The following is a 25,743-nucleotide window of genomic DNA, read 5'->3' on the forward strand; positions in this document are numbered from 1 at the left end:
CAAGCTGTAAGAGGAAAAAACTTGCTGCTAAAGCTGCTGGTGTTCTTTTCAGGCCCCTGCTCACGGAAATTAATGGGAGCTTTGCCATTAATTTGAACGGGGACAGGATGTTGTGCCGTATTGGCATAGGTGCAACCGAGTTGTGCGTTCTTTTGAACTTTTCTTTCAGCTCTTCCCTTGCCTAATCCCTGAGCCATTTCCACGGCACCTTTCTTGGAGTGTGGTTCAAACTCTGCTGACATCCCTGCTGTTTGTGTAGTTGTCGTTGCAAGTGGCATCACAGCTCTGCTCTCATTAGGCCTCGTAGCTTTTCCGTCTCCCCCTTTCCCCTCACGCGCCGTAGGTAATGATGTTATTGCAGGGTGGACACTTGTGCTCTGGCTCCCTAGAGCACTACGACTCTCCCTGATAAATAGCCTTGTGTCAGGCACGTTGAGTTACCACGCGTGGTGTATCCGCTCCCCCGCCGCTCAAAACAGCTTCCGTGCTTCACCTCATCAGCCGATGTGTTTTGCAACTTAAAGGAAAAGTGGTATGGCAGCAAAACAAACAAACCAGCAAATCTTGCTTTTTAGCACAATACCAGCTAACAAACTGTGTACTTTGCCGCGAGGATCAGTTTTATTCTACTTTTACTTACTTTTTTCTCCTATATTCATCCCCATTAAAGATACATTTCCACTCAGGCACAGCAGCTGCTGACATCAACTCAGAAATGGTTTTGGTGTCATATCCCAAAGGACCCTAATGAGGATTTCCTGAAGTTCTTGCATATAGGTCACGGGTGTGAGTGAGGAGGCAGAGAGGGATACGAAAGTCCCAAAGCTCTTCTTGGGCATACGCCAAAGCAGAGATGTGCATCATTGTCTTCACATGCAGAGTGATTGAGCATATGGGGGATACACGTAATATAAAAGTGCTCATTGTGTAATAATAGCTGTACCAGGTCAGATTGGCACGGTATCCTGTGTCATACTCTCATTTCTCTTCAGATCTTTGCTCTTTTAATTAAGATTTCTGTGAGGGGGGATGTGTCTGAGTTTCTCAGTGGCCTGTGATGAATGCAGAGGGAAGAGCAAGGATGGGAGAAGGAAAAACACAACTCTTGAAAACTGGATTTTCTGTTAGGTGCACAAATCCCCTGCTTGTTTTAGGCAGGTCATTCTACTCAGTTTATTTATGCATGTATGTATCAATGGGTAATTTTGAGGCTACAAGAGGAAAAATGAAAACTAGGTAGTTCTGCATTCATTTGTATGTAGACAGGATAATAGCATCTTCGATAAGTAAGATGATAAATCTCCACTGTAAACCAGTGAATTTTTATGCCCCATGAGATAGCAAATGAGTTGGATCATTGCCAGCCATTATTCTACCCTTAGTCTGTAAATCACCTTTTTTTCCCAGTGGGCTAGGCATGTATGCAATACCTTTATAGACACAACAAACACAGCAGCAGAGCGTGGCATTTTCACTGGAATAAGAGTAAATACAAAAAAAACCAACCCCCAACACCCCAACCCAACAAACCCTGCTGTTGTAAGCCTATAGACAAAAGCTTATCTTGGAATCTCTGAGTGTGAAAGCACCATAATGCCCTTGAGAGGTGACTGTTTTGTATTTTGTGAGTTTTGGGGCGTTTTGGTTTGCCACTTTGGGGTGCATATGGTCTAAGCACAGCTGCCTTGGGTCATGTGTGTTTTAATAAACACTCATCCCTTTGCCTGCTAATAACACTGAAGTCTTTGTCAAAGCAGGCTTCAGGTTTACAGCATTTGTTTTGGGGTGGAGTGGTGTTTAATTTGGGAAATGCAGTGTGTAGCACGGGTATGCTATTTAGAATTTGAAATGTCACCTCTTCTGTGGAAAAAGGGAATGATGACTATCAGCTCCACTAACAATGACATTCAAAAGGGGTTACAGTGCAGATTGTGGAAGTACTTGGGTTTATTCTTGTGTAAGAGTCCAAAAGGAACCCAAAGGAGAAGGAAAAAAAAATTAAAGGGGATTTTCCCAGTCTATTTGTCTTGGTAAAACAATAATTGCAGCTGAACTTTGCTAATTCACTTCTCTGAGTCTCCATATGGTGGTCTGTGTGGTGTTCAGCTGGAAGGCAGTACTAGTAACTTTTTGGCAGAATTTAACACATTCATATAACAAAGATTTAAATACTTTCTTGCTAGTTTTGAAGTATCAGATGCTTTATGCTGAGACACAAAAGAAAAAGGATATGGAGACACACATAAAAGGTCTTAGTAATAAGTACTTTTCCACTGAACCTAACAATGAAGCAAAGGAGCGCACACCTACTTCATACACTTAAGAAGCTCATGCAAAAGATGAACCAGCAGTTTGTTGATTTTTGCAGTTTTGGGGGGAAGGCTTGAGGGAGGAAAGAGGGGGTAAGAGGTGAAGATGAAAAAGGGTGAGGTTATAGAAGCTCAAGTGTGAGGGTGATGGAAGAATGAAGGGAAATGGAAGGCAAAGGTGAGCTAACACTAACGGGGTTTAATCACAGCAGAGAAGGAAGCTGAGGTAAACTCAGAGCTATAGCAGGTCATTTGAAAGCCTTGAGTTTAGCACTTTGATACGGCTTCTTTATCCTCTCCTACTCTGTTTCTCTACTGTGTTGCTCATGCGGGGTGGGAAGTGCTGGGGCTGCTGATGCAGAGGGGTCTGGTTTCTCTTTGCAACTTCTATTAAACTTGCCTCCCCCATCATTTAAACCCTCTCACCCTGCTTTTGTTACAACCCTGGGCACAGCATCAAGAACTGTTGGGTAGGGTGGTCCAACTGGTTTATACTTTTATTCTGTTGCTCTTTCCCTTTACTTTATGTTTTATCTATAACCTTGCTGAGCTGTTCTGGTGGTGTTCATTTCAGGAGTTGGGAGTGTGCCTATGACCAGTGAGTCCAGTAAAGCCCAGTGAGAAACGTTCCGTAAGGGCCAGCACAGAGATCCAGCCTGCTAAACTGGATCCAGTCATATGATGCGGCTAATCCATTACAACTCTGAAAAGTAAATGTGGAAGCTAATCTCAGTTGTCACTTTTGTAGAAGACGATCAAACAAAATTTATAAATTAGATTTGCTTTGGTGGAGTTGCAGGAGCATCACAGATTAAGGCAGAAGTGAGTTGTATGTTCTCCTGGGCAATTGCCGCAGCTTTCTGTGGTTTGCACAGCAAAAAGATCTGGCTTCCTCATTTAGGATGTAAAGCTGTAAATCTCAGTTGTTAGGGCTTTAAATTAAGATGTTCACCATTGTTTCCATCTGCAGGAAGTCACCAAATCTGTGCAACCCCTTCTGCTGGGAAGAATAATAGCGTCCTATGATCCGGACAACTCCAGTGAAAGATCCATAGCCTATTACCTGGGCATTGGCTTGTGCCTTCTCTTCTTTGTGAGAACACTGCTCTTACACCCTGCCATATTTGGTCTTCACCATATAGGAATGCAAATGAGGATAGCTATGTTTAGCTTGATTTATAAGAAGGTAATTGTTTCATTTACACTCAAAGGCAAACCTGTGTCTGCAGCCTACGTAATCTTTAGGCCAGTTTGTTGAAAGGTTGATAGTTTTGTACACAAAGTGCACAAAAGAATAATTTGACTAACATCAGTTTCTGACAGCTCTCCATTTCTTAATTCCAAAAAATTAAATACTTGTCTACACCTGGCGTGACTGAAGTCAGGCTGTGTGTAAGTTCAGACTTGCTGGATATGTGGTGAGATGCCTTAATTGTTCTACCGCTGTGCTCCTGCTATGCACGTGTATAGCAAAGGAAGAATAGCATGCGCTGGTGGCTAAGGAATATTTTCAAAAGGGGATTAGAGGTGAAGATTTAAATAATAAATATAACAGAGAAGGGATTGAGTTTGAATGATGCTGTGTGAGAGCTCTATAGAATCAACAGATCATGAAGAATGGACAGATACTGATGTTTCGCGTGTTCGCAAATCCAAAGATTTAAAAAGGTGTTTGGTTTTGCCAATAACAGCAGCAGCTTATTTAAAGAAAGATGTCAGTTACTCTAATATAAAGCTCCCTGTGAAAACAACTTTCAAAAATATTTGTCAAGACGAGCACAGTGGGAGATTTTTGAGGGTGCACAGCAGCACACAGCATGCATGCTTAATTAAAACTTACATTTGCATATATATCTATATACATAAAATATGCAACAGAAAGCAAGGACTAAGTCAATAAATCAATATTTGAAAGCAATTTAATGGTTATATTAAATTCAAGTGACATAAATAACAAGTTTAATGAGACTTCCTTTATAGCATAAGCAGATAAGTGAATTGTTATTTGTACTATTTTCCTATTACTTTTATCTGTATTTATTCTGTTTTATGGGGATGAGTGGCCATTTTTTAATGGTTTTGTTTTCTTTTACAGATCTTAAAATTGTCAAGCAGAGTTCTAGATAAAATAAGTACTGGACAATTGGTCAGTCTTCTTTCCAACAACCTAAACAAATTTGATGAGGTACGTCATCATTCGTTTAATCCACTTGGTGATCCATCAAATACAAAGCTGTTCATGATAAATATTAAGGAAGAAAGGAAAGACCATAAGTGACAGACTGCACTGAGCCGTTACTGTAGATATAAAACGAATCACCACTTTAAGCAAATGTATTGGCATGTGGTCATAGTTCTGATACTTATGACATCCTTTATCTCCTACACTGATTAGTAGAAGAAACCTTTGGGAGACAAAGGGAAATGGCCAAACTCTTTTCAGTGGTCTGTGGAGACAGGACAAGGGGCAATGGCTACAAGCTGAAGAACAGGAAGTTCCGCACCAACACGCCAAAGAACTTTTTCATGGTGAGGGTGACAGAGCCCTGGGACAGGCTGCCCAGGGGGGTTGTGGAGTCTCCATCTCTGGAGATATTCAAGACCCATCTGGATGCCCCTCTGTGTGACCTGTCCTAGGGAACCTGCTTTGGCAGGGGGGTTGGACTCGATGGTCTCTGGAGGTCCCTTCAAATCCTGACAATTCTGTGAATCTATGAATCTATGAAAACCAAGTATACCACAAAAACATGCTTGTTTTACAGTCCAGTGGGAACCCAACAGAAAACCTCTAGGTTACACAGTTGGTTTTGTAATGGTCAGAACTTTCTGGTTCCATCACTCCATCCTCTTGCCCTCACCACTATACCTTTTGACTAAGGTGACCTGGTCTGTTCCTGTCATTGAGCAAGCAATGATGTTCAGAATCCCATTGCTACTATCACCCACTCTCCTAGAAGTCTGAATAAGTGTTGATGTAAGACCATATTACGAATCATTCCCAACACATTCGTCTTACAGAATATTTCCAGAGTCTCTTATAAAACTTTCGTTAAAGACGCAGAGGTAAATCCCTGCTAATGGCTCTGGGGACTCAAAACTCTATGAACTTTTCTTCAGTGTGTACATTTAATTGTCTTATTGGTAGTACCAGATTTGCTTCCTATGGAAGAAGCAGGATCAGAGAGACTGTAGACACATGGCTGGAACTGTACCAGGTATTTACTTTAAGCACTATATTGCTATATAGAGCAATATCAGCTAGCACTGAACAAACTGGGGCATGTGCCCTATCACTGCAGCAGTGGAGCTGCAGTACCACAGACCCCTGAGCAGCCTGATCACAGGATTCAGTCCAAAGTCTCTCCGATGTGAAGGAACACCGCTGAAGTAGTCAGCAAGCTGTTATGTTTTAAATATCTGCGTTCATGAAACAGTTCTTTCTTCACCAAAGAAACATTTGCCTTCTATATCAGATTAAATCACTTTCAAAAGATTCTTCTGTGTGTTTTTCTCATTTTGCAGTGATCAAAAAAGCCACCTTCCACGGCAAATTCGGTTTACTTTTACCTTATTCGGTTTAGTTACCTTATTTTTCCTTATGGGTATGCATAGCAAAGAGACAACTACATACTGAACTTTGCCTTACAAAAATCAAAGTTTAGGTGTGGAATGTATATGTATTGCTCTGCTGTCATCATAATTAACACCCAGAATGTTATGTGCTCAGGATCACAAATCCTCCTTTATAAACTTGTTTTACTACTTGAAATATTTGTACCATTCTTCATTACATTTTTCATTCTTCATTACATTTTTCAAAGTGTCACATTAATGATTTCTTTTCAAGTAGTTTTCAGACCACACCTGTAACTGTATTGTTATTATTACTATTATTATTTTCTGCTGTGGGCTTCCGCAGGGTCTTGCTCTGGCTCATTTTGTATGGATTGCACCTTTACAAGTGGCATTGCTGATGGGACTTCTCTGGGATATGTTAGAAGCTTCTGCATTTTCTGGACTTGCTTTTCTAATAGTCATGGCATTTTTCCAAGCCTGGCTGGGACAGATGATGATGAAATACAGGTGACAAGACTCTTTTAAAATATTTCAATATATTTTCCTGAAACACGTTGGTTTAAGAAAGCTTACACCACTTGATTAAGGATTTCTAGTTATGACCTTGTTGCAGAAGAGGAGTCCAAAGAGTGTTGGCTGTGTCGGGAAAGTCATGGACAAACCTTTACTTACTTAGCAGCAGCTGTCTAACCTTAGCAAAATGAGAGGTCTAACATGCAGTAAATAGCGATATGCTTTGTAGTATTAAAACACCTTGTTATTTACTTGGTTTATCCTTTTTTTAGAGCTTGTATTTTTGCCTTAGTAAAACAATTAGTAGATTTCTAATATTCTTCATCATAGGTATGTAAAAACAAATGTTTTAAGTGTAGGCCTATAGAGAAAGTGTTTTCCTAAGATATAACTGCACACAAACTAACTCTATGAGATGAAAAAGATGACGACTGACCTATTGGCTTTTGACTTTGTAGGAATAAGAGGGCAGGAAAGATCAATGAGAGACTTGTCATCACCTCGGAAATAATTGAAAATATACAGTCAGTTAAAGCCTATTGTTGGGAAGATGCAATGGAAAAAATGATTGAAAGTATCCGTGAGTAAGTGTTCTCATTTGTTAGTCAAATTTTTTATGTGCTCAGAAAAAAAACCAAATAGGTGGCTGTGAACACCATCTGTGGTCTTGTTAGTTAAGAAGTAAAGCACACACATATTAATCCTCCATAAACTAACCGTGCATTCCCACACTGCTGCTTGGGTTTTTTCCCAATTTGTCAAGTTCACTACGGAGGTGAGATTTTTTTTTTTTCCATATATTATTTTTTTAATTTGCTTCCTCATTTGCTATAATGATATTTCAGTGGTTAGCTTGCGCAGGTAAAACAATCACCGCATCTGTGTTTGTTTCTGGCCAACCCTATCCTCATCTTACAATAAAAAGCCCTTTTGTGATGGTTACTTAAGGCTTTACAGACTTGCCTATTCTGTGGTGGAGGAAACAGTGTGAGTGCTCTGCAGCCATTTTCTGAGAAATGCAATAAAGCTGGTTTTAAGCGCTACATGCAGTCCGTGAAAGGATTAAGTTGCACAGCTTCATGTATTTGTCCTGCAGAACTGCATTAACATTTATGGTCTGCAGATAGCCTTGTATAATGCTTATCTCTTAAATTAATATCAAGATTGAACTGGAACTAGCAGACACAAAGCAGAAAGGAGGTAAGAACTCACCTAGTTAACTGAAGAGCTATGAGAAGGTCTTCGTTACAGGGAGTCCTGGGGGAAGGGAGGAGAAGTGGCATATTGATTGATGGGTGACGCTGCACTAGAGCTGTCCCGTGTGTTTGCTTAGTCCTTTGAAGAGAATTAAAATTCTGTGTCAGGTGTGTGATTGGGAAAATAAAAGAAAATAAAAGAAATATGTGTCATGTTATCGTGTAAATAAAAGAGATGAAACTATATTATGACACAAACACCTCCTTGTTCAGCTGCTTTCTGAAAGACAATACAGGGGAAGTGAAGTGTTCTTTACCTTTAGAATAAGTAACTATAAATGATCAGAGAAAACTCAGTCTGAATCCAAGCCAGGAGTTCCACCTCGAGGATGGGACCAGGTTGGGATTTTCTTGGTGTCACTAATCGCATACATTGCCTTTAGGAAGTTTGAGATCACATCCTGTGAGCAAATCCTGTAGATATTAAGTAAATTTTAGTCCACAAAATGGTCACAGAAACCTGGAAAAAGGACAGTCATTTTATCATCTAGATTTTCTACGATAATGTGTAGTGAATTTGAATTGTATTATATTATGCATGGAGTTTTAAAAGACAGGAATGCTAACAATATAACATCATCAAAGTATCTCTCTTCTACTTCTCTGCATCAAAATATCACGGGGTTTTTTTGAGTGATCCAACACTTCACTTTGTGAAGACATCACTGGAGCCAGTCAGTCCAGGAAGAGTCAGAGTTTCAATTGAATTTTGCGTGCTGAGCCAGCTCTGCAGGGCTTCCCAATCAGTTGGCTTGTTAAGCTGGGAGGAAACGAGACCTTGTGAGTGAAGCCATGCCTGTATTTTAGCAACAGTGTGTTGTAACTTAGTCGGTACCAAACAGCTTCTGCGTGCTGGCATTTTCTGATGCAATGCAGTTTAATCAACTAATGAACTAGATAAACCTGAGCTCTTACTCTGGTAGACTTGCTGGCCGGGGTTGGCCATCCTGCAGGTGCCCATCCAGCCGCAAACTCCCCCAGGGAACTGTGGCACTCCAGAGGGACCAATATGGGCTGCCTCCTGCCTCCCTCTTAAGTCTGTACTGGTAATAACTGTTCTTAATAGGTGGCCAAATAAACATACCTGCACTGCTACAGGCTGTGCGATGTATTCAGAGAGGTGAAAATCCACACCAAAGAGGCATTCCTCTGAACCACAGCAGAAGTGACGTCCAATGCTGGAAGTGTCTATACTTTGCCAATAGAATACATCTTTATATAAAGCAAAGAATCTCAAGCTTGTGTATTTGTACCAATTCCTGCAGTATCACTTCAAAACCGGACATAGGCTGGTCTATATTCTATACATGCCCCAGGCACACAGTGTCCCTTGCATCTCTCCAAGTGCCCATGTTGTGTCAGCAAGACCTGTCCCAAATGATGTTTAATTTACAGAGCTCTTAAGCCTGCATCACAGCCAGACCCACCTTTGGAAAACTTTTCCTTCTGGCTCGGTCAGCTTGTGTCTGGTACTTGGGAGCATACTGAAAAGGGGTAGAGCTTTAATTCCCCCTCTTTGGAGTAGCGGCTGTGTGCTTCAGTGCTGGGGGGACTTCTGGTAGCTTCTAACCAGGTGTTTGTGCCAGACTGGGTGAGCGCTAAGCCCAAAAATCTTTGTTATCCCTATTCAGTGCTGCCACCCACAGTCTCGTGCAAGCTCTGGAGTGACTTGCAAGGCCCTTTCTTCAGGAAAATGGCTACTACCGTGGAGGTGACCTGCATGTCTGGCTACTTTCTTCAGGCCTCTCTTGTGAAATACAGACTTAAAGAGATGTGTTAGGCACCCTGCTCAAAAACTGGCTGAGCTCAGATTTTCTGTCAGGGACTTTGAAGAAAGCTTTGTCTGAAAAAAGTTGGTAAGGTGCATGCCTCATGTATGCGTACTGTGGAGCTGCATGGGGGTTCCACACAGCTCCAAAATCCTGGATGGACTTTTCATGCAGACACGGGGTCAGTACCAGAGGACAGGTAAAGGTTATGGTGCTCAGCCTTGAGACACCAGGCATTACCATCACCAATGTGACTGTGAGCTCTGCACAGTATCCCAGTGGTTAGAGCACTCACCCAGTGAGTGGGCATCTTGGGGTCTAGGTCTGTCTCTAGCTCCTATTAATTGCTCTTGCAGCAGAGCAATTGCTCTTTCACTGCCACAGAGTCTGTTGAGGCAAAGCCGAGCTGCAGGGCACCTGGGGAGTGTGAAGTGAAAAGGGACAAAATGAGAGCAGTCAATAGAAAGCTTCAGCACTGTGAGTTAGGGCTATCAACTCAGAAAATGAATTGTGCTCCCTGGATTATTTCTCTTTTTGTGTAATGGCTTGCTGCTAGATGCACAGATGTTGTGGGAGCAGCTAAGAGTAATCACCAGTTGCATTCCTGACCACACAGCGATCAGGAAGCTATTCCTTAGACCAAGCTTGTATGGAGAAAGGAAGGGGGATACCTGACTCTCTGTGCTTCAAACCATGGTTAACTGATACCTTACTTCATGGGTGCTCTGCAAAAGGACATGACATAATCAGATTGTGGATTGTTCTTAGGGTTTTTCATGGTCATGTATAGCAAATCTCGCATTTCAAAGTATCTTGTTTCTAGGGGAGTTCTGTATCTACATGACCAGATGAGTATGGGATGATGCTTCTGGACAGTTATCATATACCGCAGCATTAGAAGATTGTGCCAGGAATTGTAAAGGCTTGTGGTATATGAAGTATCTGAATCATGACATAGTTCATCGTTATTTTGTCTGATATCTCTGAACATTGATGCCAAAATTTGGGTCCAGTGATTTTTTAGGTCCAAAAGTTGTTTTGAATCCTGCTTCAACTGCAATCCTAGAAAGCAGCAAGGATGAACAAGCCTCTGAGTTACTTGTTTTACCAACAGTTTCATCCAAGATATTTGCTGGAATCTTATCCTAATTATATGGAATCTTATCCTAATTATTTGTATTTGGTTTGTTTTGTTTTTTAACAGAACTGAACTGAAGCTAACCCGAAAAGCTGCTTATGTGAGATACTTCAACAGCTCAGCCTTCTTCTTTTCAGGCTTTTTTGTGGTGTTTTTAGCTGTACTTCCATATGCTGTGATTAAAGGGATCATTCTCCGAAAAATATTTACCACCATTTCCTTCTGCATTGTTCTACGAATGACAGTGACCAGGCAGTTTCCTGGGTCCGTTCAGACCTGGTACGACTCTATTGGAGCAATAAACAAAATACAGGTAGGGAACCTACACCAGCATCTTCCCAAGTACGTAAGTTAATTCTTTATAGCATGTTATCTTGTCAGTTGATCAACAAAAGCGCACGGCATTTATGCAGACTTTCTGAATATACTATATGTTGCTTTGACTACACACCATGAAATGTCATTCTAAATCTTGATATCGTTATACGGTTCCCCAGGCAGCGTAACCACAGGAGCCTCATGCTGCCTGCACGCTGCTTTTTTTATTTGGAAAGTGGCGTTTGCTTATTCCTTCTCGTTGCAGAAGAAGGAACTCTATAAAAATGTATCGTGAGTTGTGGGGCTTCAGGGGATGTTTTTCCTTCAGAAAAGGAAGTACAAAATTAGTACATGCTTTTAATATAGCATGGCTTCCAGTAGTTTCAGTCACAGATCTTCTGTTTTCCTTGCTATTAGTGGCAAGAACAGCGGGAGACTCTGCATCTTATGCAAATCTACATCTTGTTAATTATGAGTAGTAAACATAATTAAGGTGCTGGTCAAATAATTATTACCTACATTACCTACTGAGATCAATTGCTCGTTTACCAGCATGAGAGGCTTATCTGCAGAGTCAAGTCAGGGTGAATTCTCATTAACTCCATCTGTTAGATAGAGCCCAAGCCTTATGAGGAGCGGCTGACGGAACTGGGGTTGTTTAGCCTGGAGAAAAGGAGGCTGAGGGGAGACCTTGTCATTCTCTACAACTACCTGAAAGGAGGTTGTAGTGCGGTAGGGGTTGGTCTCTTCTCCCAAGTAACAAGCAATTACTTGAACAAGAGGAAGGACAAGAGGAAATTGCCCCAAGTTGTTCCAGGGGAGGTTTAGATTGGATATTAAAACCAAAAAAAATCTTCACTGAAAGAGCTGTTAATCATTGGAACAGGCCTCCCCGGGAAGTGTTGAGTCACTGTTCCTGGAGGTATTTAAAAGACATGTAGATGTGGTGCTTAGGGACATGACTCCGTGGCTGGACTGACAGTGGTAGGTTAATGGTTGAACCTGATGATTTTTGAGGTCCCTTCCAACCAAAACAATTCTATGTTTCTAGATTTCTATGTTCTGTCTGCAGTTTTGAATTCACTTCTCAGGAAAAGAATTCTTGGGTTGGAAGGGACCTTAAAGATCTTCTAGTTCCAACCCCCTGCAATGGGCAGGGACATCGTTTACTAGACCAGGTTGTCCAAAGTCCCATCCAACTTGGCCTTGGACACCGCCAGGGAGGGACTTTCCACAGGTTCTCTGGGAAACTTGTTCCAGTGCCTTACCACCCTCATAGAGAAGAATTTCTTCCTAATATTTAATCTAAATCTACCCTGCTTCAGCTTAAGGCCATTACCCCATGTCCTATCACTCCATGCCCTTGTAAACAGTCCCTTTCCATCTTTCTTTTAGGCCCCTTCAGGTACTGGCAGGCTGCTATAAAATCTCCCCAGAGCCTTCTCTTGTCCCGGCTGAACGGTCCCAACTCTCTCAGCCTGTCTTCATAGGAGAAATGTGCCCCAGCCCTCTGATCAATTTTCAGCTGTGCAGAAAATTTGAGAAATCTAGCCACAAATCTATTTGACATTCAGAAGGCTACCTTGTTGGATTCCAACTTAGGCAGTCCTTGTGCTGTTAGATTCCCTCTGTGTTAGTAGAGGTATCCTGTCTCTCCTGTTCCCCTGAGGAGTTTATCCACTGCCCTCTCACAGAAGCGGCAAGCCCAGTTGTCATACCATTGCTCTTGCTTTGCCTAAAAATTGTCTTTGGAGGTATTAGCTCAGTGGATGCTCCAGAATCCATAAATAATCATCTTTGTGTCAGGTTCAGTGTAGATCCCATAGGCAGACTGCACAGAATCCCAGAACACTGAAGTCCTTTAGTTGGCACAAGGAATATGGGGAAGGTTGGACTCGATGATCTCCGGAGGTCCCTTCCAACCCTCACGGTTCTGTGGATCTGTGAACATTCTCAAAAATAATAAACCACGCATAAATTTCTCTTATTCAGTTTCCTCATCCTTTTAGAGAGTTCACTGGGCCAGTTATGTCCCCTGGGTTATTGTATTTTCCTTGTAACCAGACCCTTGTGTTCTAGACTATGAATTACTTCAAGATCAGCACGCTTTCTCTGACTATCACTGCTCCAGCAAGTCCACTGGATGACCTCACTGCCTTTGTTATCAAAGCCTCACTATCATTTCCTTTTTGGGCATGAACTGCATGTGTTTTCCCTTCCAGTTTTTCAGTTTCTGCACCTTCAACCATCTGCATTTTTTCCTTTCTGCTTGTTTGACTTGGGAAATTTGCAAGTTTTCTCTAGAGAACTGATTCCCCCCCCATCTGCTTAGTTTGTCCACACAAAACCAAAGCTTTACTTGAAAAGGATTAAGGTCTGGGTGCGGGGTGGACAATGATGATGGGGGTGTGTGATGCTGCCTGATGCAAGTCCTGAAAGCAAAGGAAATGCCAAGTTTTGATAGTCTTTCTAAACCAGAACCAAATACATTTATGGCTACATTTTCACTGGCAATGAAAGAATTGGTAATTTTGAAAACATTTCCTTCTGTGCCTGGAAGGCATTGTATAAGATGTGTTTGTACCTCTCTTTAAGACACCAGAATGCAATGACACCAGTAGAAATATCAGCATTAGCTAGTGCTCAGCGTTAGCAAGCATGTACTAATTTGTTGTCCCTCACTGTTTCGTTTCTGCTTTCATGGTGTTTCTAGGATTTCTTGCTGAAAAAAGAATATAAAGCCCTGGAATATAATCTAACAACCACTGGGGTTGAGCTGGACAAAGTAACAGCTTTTTGGGATGAGGTTAGTACTTTTACTCTAACTAAATTAAAACACAGAGTCAATCATTTTTTAGCTGATATTTACCTCTAAAAACAGGAGCCAACACTGTTTCATTTTAACAGGCATCGACTATCAGCAGGCAAGGAATATATGGAAAATAAGTAATGCATGATATCAAATTATCCATGGTTAAGAAACTTTGGAAGACACTTTTTTATATGTGTTAAGGCCTGTAAAATGTAGTTATTTCTGATGTAAGCCTGTGTGAAAACAGGATCAGGTTGTGACATGTATAAACATTGAAAAGCAGTTCTGTAATAGGCAAATGCTTGTCCCCCCAAATTCAAGAGCAGGTCGAATATATACACCAATAAAGATATTTATTTAAGAATAAAATAAATATAGATAGGAAAAGTAACATCAGTAAAGTAAGTTCCTATGTTTCCATAAGTCCATTGTGTGCTATATATGTCTGCAAGTGCATATTTTATTGATTTCTTATGCTCATACAAATATGCATCTGTTTTTTGTTGCAGGGAATTGGGGAGCTGTTTGTAAAAGCAAACCAGGAAAACAACAACAGCAAAGCTCCGAGCAGTGACAACAATCTCTTCTTCAGTAATTTTCCCCTTCATGCCTCTCCTGTTCTTCAGGATATAAATTTCAAGATTGAGAAGGGAGAGTTATTAGCTGTCTCTGGATCTACTGGAGCAGGCAAGGTATTTCTATTTCTGTTGTTTCAACAAAAGTCATAATAATTTTAAGGAATAATATTGTGTTGTTACCTGTATTGTTACTGTATTCTTGCTATTCTGTGCTTGCTGTAACAATGATGGTTGCAGGAAAACATATGAATAAACCTTAAGTTTCAATAAAATGGCCAATAGTTATTTGAAATTTTACTCTGTGGCTGTTGTGAGCGTTTGCTGGTATTTTTTGCACATACAAGGACTCAGCTTTAATAAGGAAATGGCAATTTAAATGACAAGAGTATTTTTCCATAGGAAATAAAAGGAAATTTGCAGGAATAATGCAGACTGAAACATGCAGTTAATGCTCATGGTGAGAGTCCCTGCCTCTAAAACAATAAACTGGAGAACATAGCATAGGTGTCCAGATGGCTTAGCGTGCTAGAAAGCAGACTTTTTTGTTTTGCTTTGTTTTGCTTTCTTTCCCCTGCTTTGCTAAGGCTGTGAGGAAAACCTTCAACACAAGATGGTCAATAACCTGACAAGCCTTACGCGGATTAGCCAGGTAACTATGATGCCTACCCTGGACATGGGGTACACCGGGACACTTTTGCTCTGGTTCCTGTGGTGCCTTACTCAGTGCTCCTGGAGTCCCCTCTGAAAGGCTGGGGAGATGCTGCTGATACCAGTGGTTTTCTGGGGAAAAAAAAGGTTGTCATTTAGGTTACTCATCATTTTAGAACCCAAAAATGTTATCCATGCATTTAGTTTGCACATCCGATTAACCTCATTAATATAAAATGAGTTGAGCTGTGATATTCTTATTCACTTTGAACAGCAAGTAATTAGATGAATCTTTTATCTTCACCGGGTTTTCTGAGGAGATGTGAAAGTCAAAACACACATTCATTATGTGTTTGGCAACTTTTCCCATTAGACAAGTTATTGGTGAACATACTCTATTTTCTTTTACTTGCATGGGGTGAAATCTTTGTTCTGTTGGAATCAGTGGCAAAAGACCCTTCAGCTTCTATATGATCAAAGCTTCTATATTATTTTTCAGTAATGACTCCAATAGGAAAGAGTGAGGGACTCAGGACAGGAGACTGTCCTCAAGTTGATAAATTGAGGTGCATTTTACTGTGATACTTCTGAATTAACGGAATAGTTTCCCTTTGTTGCTGATAGTCTCTCATGGGTATTGCTGAAGCTGATATTTGTAATACAAAAATGTCGACTAGAAAGTGCTGAAGGATGTAGGTGTATCTCCTGTATTCAGCTACTTGGGAAACTGAGATGAATTCAGATTACACTGAGCAGTTTATGCGACTGCATACCTACAACAGGTTTTTTTTCCCTGCACTTCTAAAAGGCAATGAAGATAAAAGGCTCATAATATTAATCTGAAAGGTTTGCAAAAAACAAGGCTTGCCCCTGCAAAAAAATCCCTTTCTCCTTCCTTAACACCCTGCTAAGGTTTCCTTTGCTCTCTTTGAGGCCGTTACTGTATATTCTAGGAACCGTCAGGCCCGTGAAATAGAGTGCATGCTTATTTTATCTGTAACAGGCATGAAGCCTGACATCAGCTCTTTAATATTGCCTCAATATTAGATAGGGTTGGATTTTTAATTATTTTTTTTCCCCATTTATGCTATATGGCACATAATAAAGTAGTTAAACATCTGGCGTGCCAGACGTAGTGAGCGGCTGCCCTTTGCAAGATCAGACACTTCTTACTCAGCATTTTTGAGAAGGCAGATTCAGGTATAATAGAAAGAATCTCGTGAGACTCCCCGCCCCCACCCTGCATATTGTATAACTTGCCAAAGGATCCCTGCACTTGACAGCATGAAACTGTGACTTAGACAGATTTTTTAGATCTTTCACTGTTACGTCCCAGCTTTGTTGGCTGTTTATTGGTGATAAGAACACCACTGGAATGGCTCTGTAACATTTTTCCTTGTATTTCTCAATTCTCCTCTTTGATCTAGTAGCTAGTGATGTGTGACAAGGTTACTACAAGCTACTGATTAACTTTGAAATTATAACATGTCAGTACTGAAATTGCAATCAGTTCTTTTATGAAGGGAAATAGTAAATATGCTTAGGTCATGTATTCACGTAAATCAGCTGACAGTTCCAGAGGAAAATTCGGATCACACTGAGGAGCCTGGGAGTAATTGTATACACATAGACAAAGAAGTTGCATTTTTCAGTGCAATACAGATAAAAGGGTTGTGAATTCTAGTGGAATTGTAAATGTGAATACTGTTGTATGAGGAGCAAACCAACAGTCACTGATAATGGTAAAAATCAAGTAACATTCTCCATAAATACTGATACTGTTTGTGTGTGTGTCTAATGGATGTTTACATTTTTACCATGTAAAATTACTGGATGTTTCATTAAAAAATGCATACTTTTGCAGCAGTATGCTTTTGTTTTGTCTTTTTTACAAGATACTTTACACAATTTTTATCATTTGTTGGATGAAGTTTTTTTCACTTCAGAACCAGTTGTATTCTGAAAATTTCTACTAACTGCAGCTTGTGCTATATCAGTACTTACAGGGGCAGTCTTTGCAAGAAAAATGTATCCTTTAAGTGGCTTAACAGAGTGACTCTCATCTTGTTTAGCATTTCTTACGGTTGTGCAGGTCTCTGACATATTAACCAAGTGTTAATAATTTTTCAGACTTCTCTTCTGATGTTGATAATGGGAGAATTGGAGCCCTCGCAGGGTAAAATTAAACACAGCGGAAGGATATCCTTTTCACCTCAAGTCTCCTGGATCATGCCTGGAACAATAAAAGAAAACATAATTTTTGGTGTATCCTACGATGAATACAGATACAAGAGTGTCATCAAAGCCTGCCAACTAGAGGAGGTCAGTAATCTAGGACTCTTAAGACCTGTGACTCAATCCAACTGAACCCCCCTTAAAGAAAAGTCAGGGAGTGGAGCTTTAAGTAAGTGAGACGTTTCTGAGATTTAAGGAACTCAGCCTGGCATCCCAAATTTGTGGAATTGCAAGTAAGCCTGTTGTCAGCTCCTTGGGATATACACTGACGGTGTTGGTTCTGGTAGTTTACACAATGGGAGCTAAAAAAGCTGTCTCAGATATTATAAGGTGTCTGCCGCCTTCATCTTCCTTGCCAGATAAAAACCCAGGCAAACGAATTAAAGAAATTATGTTAAAAGTATTGCTCCTACAAATTTTATTTTCATGCTTCTTCCCCATAAAGAAGGTTTTCCTTAAATTCCTGGAAATTAACCTGTTTCCCTTCTTTCCTTTTGCACTTGAAAAATGTCTCCAGCGATAATTAGAACGCTGTGCTGTGAGCTTGAATTTTAAGAGGAAAATCTTGATTTAGGTTGTTTTTTTTCTGTGTGCATGTTGAAAATTCTCACAGTGGAAATTATTGCAGTATCTATCTTTATGTGACATGAACCCACAGTTAGTACAATGGTGTGGAAATTGTGTCTGTGTTTGAGGTTGCCGGAGGGTAGTGTAGGAGAAGGTACAGAAGGAGCAAGCATTTTCCATCACTGGAAAAGGTTGCCCAGAGAGGTTGTGAAAGCCCCATCCCTGGAGGCATTTAAGGCCAGGTTGGGTGGGGCTTTGGGCAACCTGGTCTAGTGAGGGTGTCCCTGCCCATGGCAGTGGGGTTGGAACTAGATGATATTTGAGGTCCCTTCCAATCTAAAGCATTCTATGATTCTACACCTTTGCCTCCATTATTGCTGTGCCTTAATATCAGGCATTTTGTCGGTAACATAGGGACACCATTTAGTAGACCAGGTTGCCCAAAGTCCCATCCAACCTGGCCTTGGACACTGCTGGGGGGTGCATCCACAAGTTCTCTGCGCAACTTGTTCCAGTGCCTCAGCACCCTCATAGAGAAGAATTTCTTCCTAATGTCTAATCTAAATCTACCCTCCTTCAGCTTAAGGCCATTACCCCACGTCCTATCACTTCATGCCCTTGTAAACAGTCCCTCTTCACCTCTCTTGTAGGCCCCATCAGGTACTGGCAGGCTGCTATAAAATCTCCCCAGAGCCATCTCTTGTCCAGGCTGAACAATCTCAACTCTCTCAGCCTGTCTTCATATGTGCTCCAGCCCTCTGATCATCGTTGTAGCCCTCCTTTGGACTTGCTCCAACAGCTCCATGTCCTTCTTATGTTGGTGACCTCAGAGCAGAGCACCGTGCTCGAGGTGGGGACTCACCAGAGCAGAGTAGAGGGGGAGAATTGCCTTCCTCTGCTTGTTGGTTATGCTGCTTTTGACACATCCCAGGGTATGATTGGCTTTCTGGGCTGCAAGTGCACATTGCCAGCTCATGTCCCTCCAAGTCCTTCTCCTCAGGGTTGCTCTGTAGATGAAAACAATAAATATTTAACTGTGCTGAATAGGTTCTGTCTTTAGGCCACAACATGAAACTTATTTTCCTTTAGTTCCAGTCAAGCAAGAAAACAATAGCCAGTCTGTTTAAAAATAAGATGAGGCTATTGTGCTTTATCTCAGACCAGGGTATAGTTAAGTGATAAAGTAATTTTTCTTATATGTTTATGGCCATTTCAGCTTCTGTTTGGATTGTGGTTTGCTGGAAATCTTTGAAGGCTTCTGGAGACAGGAGAATTAAGAAATTGTACATCAGGTTTTCTAAAGAGAGTAGTCCTTCAACCTGGTTGTTAAAGTTGCTGTTAATGTCAAAGCTCCAAAAAAAACCTGGCTTCAGCAGTTCAAAACATTCCTTGCCCAAAGAGGCTTTCCAGCCCAGGCTCTTAGAGCAGAAGGTGGTTAATGATGGCTCAGTGCCTTGGTGCTTGTGGTCTGGATCAGTGTCTCAGTGTTGTTGGGATGGCTCACAGTTTCAGTGTTGGTGGGGTGGGTCGGTGTCTCCAGGTTAGTGGGATTGGTAGTGTTTTGGTGTTGGTGGAACAGGTTGGTATCTCAGTAGGCTGCGGTTCCTTTGTTCTCCAAACAGACTCAATCGAGCCAGCTTTGATCTGTGCTGGTGCAGCTCTGTGCAGAGTGATATGCTTCACGTCCTAGAGGGTTCATTATTTGAGATCAAGTTTGATACTTATAAGGATATTTTCTTCTGAATTGGAGCTGAAAAAATTGGACTGGCCTAAAGAGAAGGCAGAATGGCCTGGAAGGAAGCCAAATGCATTACCTTACTGCTGCTGTTATGCTTTCTAGTCTCGTTAGCTTTCACATCTCAGTTACCAAACAGGACTTAGTATGGCAGATTGAAGGATGGATTTCAAATATTAACTCCATTTATTCCCTAGTGTGACCTTCTAGGGATTTGTTACGACAAGGGTTAGTGCTTTGTTTGATTGGGCTTGTGTTCTCATTCTTCAGAAAGGAGAGGTACCAGAGAATATTTTGCCTATGGGAGTTAACTTTTCCCCCTTCTCTGCAACTTTCCTAGGTGCTTATATAGTCCATAGGCCTATTGCTGTCTAGTTCTTATATGAGCTCTTTAAGGTGAATCAAGGATTGGTGATAAAAGAGAGTTTATTTCCTTAGTGCATATATGCTGAAAGTCAGAAAGTCATACAGCTCTTACCAGTGGTTCTGTGAGGTTTACTTCCAAGCTCAGTGCACACAAAGACTTTTTTTGAGAATGCAAAGCCATCTTCCTTGACCTGTTGGACAAATAGATGTGTTATGACTGCAAAAAGTAACCTACCCATGAAATAGCCCCTTTGCTTTGCCATCTCTGCCATCACCCCATTAGGGAAGCATACTGAAGATCTAGTCCAATTCATAAGTTTGATGTCTTTTCCCCTTGGTCTTCATTAGGGTCAATGAAATTACTACATGTTACTCTATGTGGGTACGTAGGTTTGGGGCTTCCTGGCCCATAGTAAATAACTTGTTCTTGTCTGTCAGCAGAACAGGACACTGAAGCTGCGTCACTCCATACAAGGTGCTCTGCACTTGGTTTTGGTGTATGGAGATATGCAAATGATATTAAACAAGTGTAAATTAAATATTCTGGGGTGCGTAAGAGTTTTCAGAAATGTCAGCAATACATTTTTCTGTCTGAGCTTGTGGAATGGTAGGTAGATAGCTGATTTGCTAAGGACTTACCACCTACAACCTCTTTAGAGTTGCTAAGTACTTGGGGCAAATTTATCTCAAAGTAATTATGAATGATGAAAAGTGCAAGTAAATATTTCACAAAGCTTTCCATATTTTTAATTGTCCAAGAATAAGATTTTCACTGTATAGGAAACCAGATCTTTATTTAGAGGTTAGAATGTGTTATATGTTAGATTTTCATTCTGTAAAGTCCTAAAGAACCACAAATCTTGCTATATTAACCATTACCTTAAAAAAAAGAAGTGGGCTTTAGTAGGTTTTTCTTGGGTAGAATATTTTCCAATGTTTTTCTAAAATATTTTCTTGCAGCTTTACGTTTCTATTAATGTATGGAACCATTAAAAAGATTATTTCTTCCCTAATGAATTTTGAATATTCTCAATTAACATTGCTGGAAAGCAATCAAACTATGAGCAACAAAATGAATTTTATATTTTGTTTATTTTATTTTATTTTTTGAGCTCACATAAATTGTTAGCAATTTGGGGCACTAAAATGGGACATTTTTGAGTCCAAAGGGGTCAAGTAGCTACATATTGTATTCTTTGACTTGCATACTCAGCTTAAAGCACAGTGCATTAAGATCTCAGTCTGGAACTGTGTTTACAGGCTCTATTACTGTGTAAGCATTTATCAAGTATCTTTTTTTCTCATGCATAACTGAACAGTTATCTCACCCAACACCCATCACATAGGTGCGTGACTGAAGAACAGCCAGATGCAGTGAATGATGTCATACAGTAGATACTGCTTTGTGAGTCTGTGTGTGGGAAATACATGGTTTTGTGGCCCTCCTTTGAGTGTAGTCCCACTTGATGGCACACACGTGGCAACAGTCTAGTGCTGTAAGTTTCATTCATGGTCTGTGGTCCTCACAACTCTGCTCTGTAGCCTTCTCTGGCTTGTAGGGATATCAGGCACAAGGGAAACAGCAGTGCAACCCCGTACAGGATCTGAGTTGTCAAAAGGATGCACAGTCAGTTGTGTTGAAGGCTCAGTGAGAGAAGTTTGTCAGGTCTAAGTACCGCTGCTTGTCATAATTTCAGGATGACACCATATAATACTGAAGAAGCATGAGAAGGGTTCTCAAATGCATCTCTGTGTGCACCAGTAAAAGCATGCCTAAGGTAATTTTTAAACTTCTGCTTGTACAGCGTATGTGTGTGGTTTTATGGTAGTGTAGCCTGCTTTATATGTGTAAAATGATTTGATTATAATTACTTTTCTTGATTATATTTTTCCTTTGAGGATAAGTAGGTCATCAGTGGAGGTAAAAACTTGTTTTACAATGTGGTTCTAATAACTGGAGTTTGGCAATGGGAATAGTTTAAAAGTAGGGAAGTGGAAAGTGATAAAACAACAGAAGGACCGCTTTGGAGTTGAGATGAAGGGACTGCAATTAAGAGGTACCTTAGCATTCTTGGTATCTTATAGAAATAGCCTTACTGGGAAAAATTATTCCTGAAAACCCTGCACAAACTAGATATGGCTGCAGTGAGACAAGTGGCATGTAGGCGTTGCCTTTATTCTTGTGTAATGCAGAGCTCCAGGGAGTGCCACTGCATTTAAACTACACAATGCATTCTGTGAAGCATCACAGTAAAAAAAAGTTCTACACAGGAAAAGGGCTGCTTGTTCTTCTCCACTGTAGCTTTCCTCTTTATTCCTTTCCTCAAGAAACAGTGAATATTTTAGCAAGCAAGCAGGATGAGTTCTTTAATTTAACACGTCCTCTAAATTGAAGGCCCCAGTTTGCAAATATGGAAGTGAAGACTATCAACTTCTCAATTAAAGCATTCCAGCACAGATCAGTTGTCCTTACCATTTGTCCTTTATTCAGAAGCTCTTCTGAAATAAACTTTTTGAGTGGGTTTAATTTTGATTGTGCAGCAACTGTCGCAAATCTATTACCTTTGAAATCTTCATTTGGCCTGCTATGATCGAGTGAAGCCAAGATGTAATTGGTATATATTCTGAACTAATTTCCTAAAGATAGACCTCATAGGCAAGCTTAAAGGTATTAATAAAGTAAGATAAGATTAGTCAGTCGGGACTCAGCTTATGGTATCTTTTTCCTTTACTTTTTTTTTTTACAAGGTGCTTTACCCCTTTTATCAAGTACTTGTCATCACATTCATGATAAAAATCAATTAACAAGAGAGAGTGAACTTTAGCCTAGCACTTCAAATTAAGGACTAAGTATGAGCAAACTACAAATTTAACACTGAGAAACCATACTGCATAATTCATTGATTTTTATTCTCATTGTTCAATAGCAAAAGCCACAGGGAGATACGAGCTGGGTAAGTTTATATGTCTATGGAAGCTTGCTACTAAATTTGAAGTAATTCCACAAGTCTAACTCCCCTGGAGATTGAAGGGTTGTATTAATGTCATGGCAGGGATAACATGAACATAAATAGGAATTTGTAGGAGTAGCCAATTGGGCTTGAAAAATCCTTATTACTAACGTAATGAAAAAATTAGGAAGGAACATGGCTTGATTTTCAGACTTCTAGGTTGAAAAAATCAGTATTAACCTGCTCTACACAGGGTGTGGGATTTTTGTTTGGTTTTAGCACTTGTTAAGTTAAAAAGGTAAAACCTTTGGACAGTTGAAACAGGAATCTTCATTTCTAAATGCTGTTAACATTGAACAAAATCATTCTAACAGAATGCATTCCTCCAGGCAAGACTGTAGAAGTAAGCCTGTTAAAAAGTATACAAGCATTATATCCCATTTGAAGGGGTGCAATGATTCACTAGTTTTGAAACCATACTTCCATGACTTCTGTTTTTACCTTTTTGCAAGGTAAGATAGATATTTTTCCACCTAGTTAGTTCATTTGATCCTTCAATGGTTACCTAAGAGGCCATAAACACATAATGGCAAACGACTTTTAAGAGATTACCACTCTTAAAGTAAACACATGTTCTGATTTGAGAGCCACCAGCTGCTCATGAATGTAATGTTTAACATGGTATGCAAATAGAAGGAGTGTTTCCATGTGAAATCAACTCATAATAGTACTAAAGAAATTTGTGTCTACCTCCTATGGTTGTTTTTTTTTTGAGGTTTTACAGGGAGTACAGGAGATTTGTTTTCATCTAAGTATTTAGATTATAGAGAGAATAACTAGAGAAAGATTCAGTATGCCAAGCACTGATTTGTGTTCCTGCATGCTTGATGTCCCCTGGCAAAGGTTGGCATCCATCCCTGGGTGACGTTTTCACTGCAATGTCAAGGATGTCCTGAAACAGAAACACATATTCTTGCAACCCACTGAACTCCTCTGGTCCCTTTTATCTGTGCTGGTTTTGGCTTTGTTTCTTTTCTTGGTTGGTTTATTTTGGGTTTTTTGTTTGTTTGTTTTTTGGTTGGTTGGTTTTGTTGTTGTTTTTTTTTACTTTCAGTAGAAAATGAGAGGCCATTATGGCAGTCAGTAAAATACTTGGTGTCCTATTTTCGTGCCTGTTTTTCACAAGGCACATTGGCAGATTAAAGAGTGTGTGGAAGAGAGGAACAATAATGATTCAAGCCTGGAAGTGAGTGTTTTGTAGTAGGTCATTCTCAACAAGAGGACATTAAGATGTGGCTTGGTTACCTAATCAGGTGCATGTCTACAGTGTAAACTACATGAGAACAAGTTACTTAGCCTGTCTTCATAGCTGAGGAGAGACACGGGCATGTCAAGGTGAAGTTCATCTCATCCTAATGTAAACAGCTAAAATAGCATAAATGCCTCTTTCAGGCAGAAAATCCACGTAATATGTCTAATGTCCCACTACAAACATTTCACCTCAGACTGATGAGCGCAAAAGCTGGCTTCCTTTATACTTTTTCTACCTTGCAGTGGTAGGATCCATGGGCACAGGCAGACTCCTCGAACTGAAATTCTTGCCTGTGGCCCAAAATCATGGGTAGGTCCACTAGCACAGTTTTGTAATGCAGGGAACCATTTCTGTTAGAAAAAAATAGACCCAAACTCCAAATGCATTGAGTTCAAGAACCTTATCAGCAATCAAGTAAATACATTTAAGAGAGCCCCTCTGCAATGTTCTGTGTTGATGTTGTTTAGTTAGAAAGCTGTTTCAGTCAAACCTTTCCTTGCCTTAGGTACAGGGCTCTGGACTAAGTACCTCACACATTGTCCTGTCTCCCGTGTCACTTCTGGAATCACATTTAATTCCCTTACCCTGCATTTAACCTACAAACATGCAGCATACTTCATGTTTCAAAAATCTGTGTCACAGGAATGTTTCGCCATACAGAAAGCAAGTTTTGCCAGCATTTGTGTGAATTTTGGGTGAGCCTGACACTTCTCAAGGTCATAAACTCTCATGAAAACAAAGCTTATGCTTTTGGATCATGAATCCTTCATAAATGGTTCAGCTGAAATCTAACAGAAGTTTTGGATTCAGGAATCCTAAGCAGAGAGAGGAGAGCTACATAAATAAAGCAAAAATTTAAGAAGTAGTTTCTGATTTGAAATGCTTTAGAGATCTGTTTTTCTGGCTTCCAGCCAAAGAAAATAAAGGACTCAAGTACATTCAAGTTGTTTACCCAAATGCCAAGATATAAAGAATTCCTGAAAATTCTTCATAGAAGCATAGAATCATGGAATATCCTGAGTTGGAAGGGACCCATAAGGATCATTGAGTCCAACTCCTGGCTCCACACAGGGCCACCCAAGTCAGAGCTTGTGACTGAGCACATCGTCCAGATGCTTCCTGAACTCAGCTAAGCTCTGTGCTGTGACCACTGCCCTGGAGAGCCTGTTCCAGTGCCTGACCACTCTGTCAGTAAAGAACTTCTTCCTAATTTCCAACCTACACCTCCCCTGTTGCAGTTTCATGCTGTTCCCTCGTGTTCTATCGCTGGTCAGAGAGAGGAGATTGGCTCCTGCCCCTTAGCTCCCCCTCATCAGGAAGCCATAAACCACAATGAGGTCTCCGCTCAGCCTCCTCTTCTCCAGGCTGTACTCATCTTTTAAAAATTAACAGAAATGTTCAGTAGTAGGTCTGAATCTGAAACACAAGACTTGATTTCAAAATTTTATAACTTCAAATTCTGCAGCCTTACAGAATCACAGAATCATAGGGGTTGGAAGGGACCTCGAGAGACCATCGGGTCCAACCCCCCTGCCAAAGCAGCTCCCCAGCTCATATTGCACAGAGAGGCGTCCAGACGGGTCTTGAATATCTCCAGAGAAGGAGACTCCACCACCTCCCTGGGCAGCCTGTCCCAGGGCTCTGTCACCCTCACTGGGAA

General features: G+C 40.6%; 1 protein-coding gene across 1 annotated transcript in view; it reads left to right on the forward strand.

Annotated features, from left to right (window-relative positions):
* CFTR (CF transmembrane conductance regulator) overlaps window positions 1–25,743 on the forward strand; it is a gene marked incomplete at both ends in the record, with an annotated part of 91,048 nt that overhangs the window by 16,944 nt on the left and 48,361 nt on the right. Inside the window, 8 exons of the mRNA XM_084268578.1 lie at window positions 3,280–3,495; window positions 4,405–4,494; window positions 6,229–6,392; window positions 6,857–6,982; window positions 10,628–10,874; window positions 13,593–13,685; window positions 14,201–14,383; window positions 17,048–17,239. Coding sequence (XP_084124704.1) covers window positions 3,280–3,495; window positions 4,405–4,494; window positions 6,229–6,392; window positions 6,857–6,982; window positions 10,628–10,874; window positions 13,593–13,685; window positions 14,201–14,383; window positions 17,048–17,239 — 1,311 coding nt within the window. The remainder of the gene's footprint in view (window positions 1–3,279; window positions 3,496–4,404; window positions 4,495–6,228; window positions 6,393–6,856; window positions 6,983–10,627; window positions 10,875–13,592; window positions 13,686–14,200; window positions 14,384–17,047; window positions 17,240–25,743) is intronic.

Source organism: Gallinula chloropus (genome assembly GCF_964237585.1).
Source record: "Gallinula chloropus genome assembly, chromosome: 1".
NCBI lineage: Eukaryota > Metazoa > Chordata > Aves > Gruiformes > Rallidae > Gallinula > Gallinula chloropus.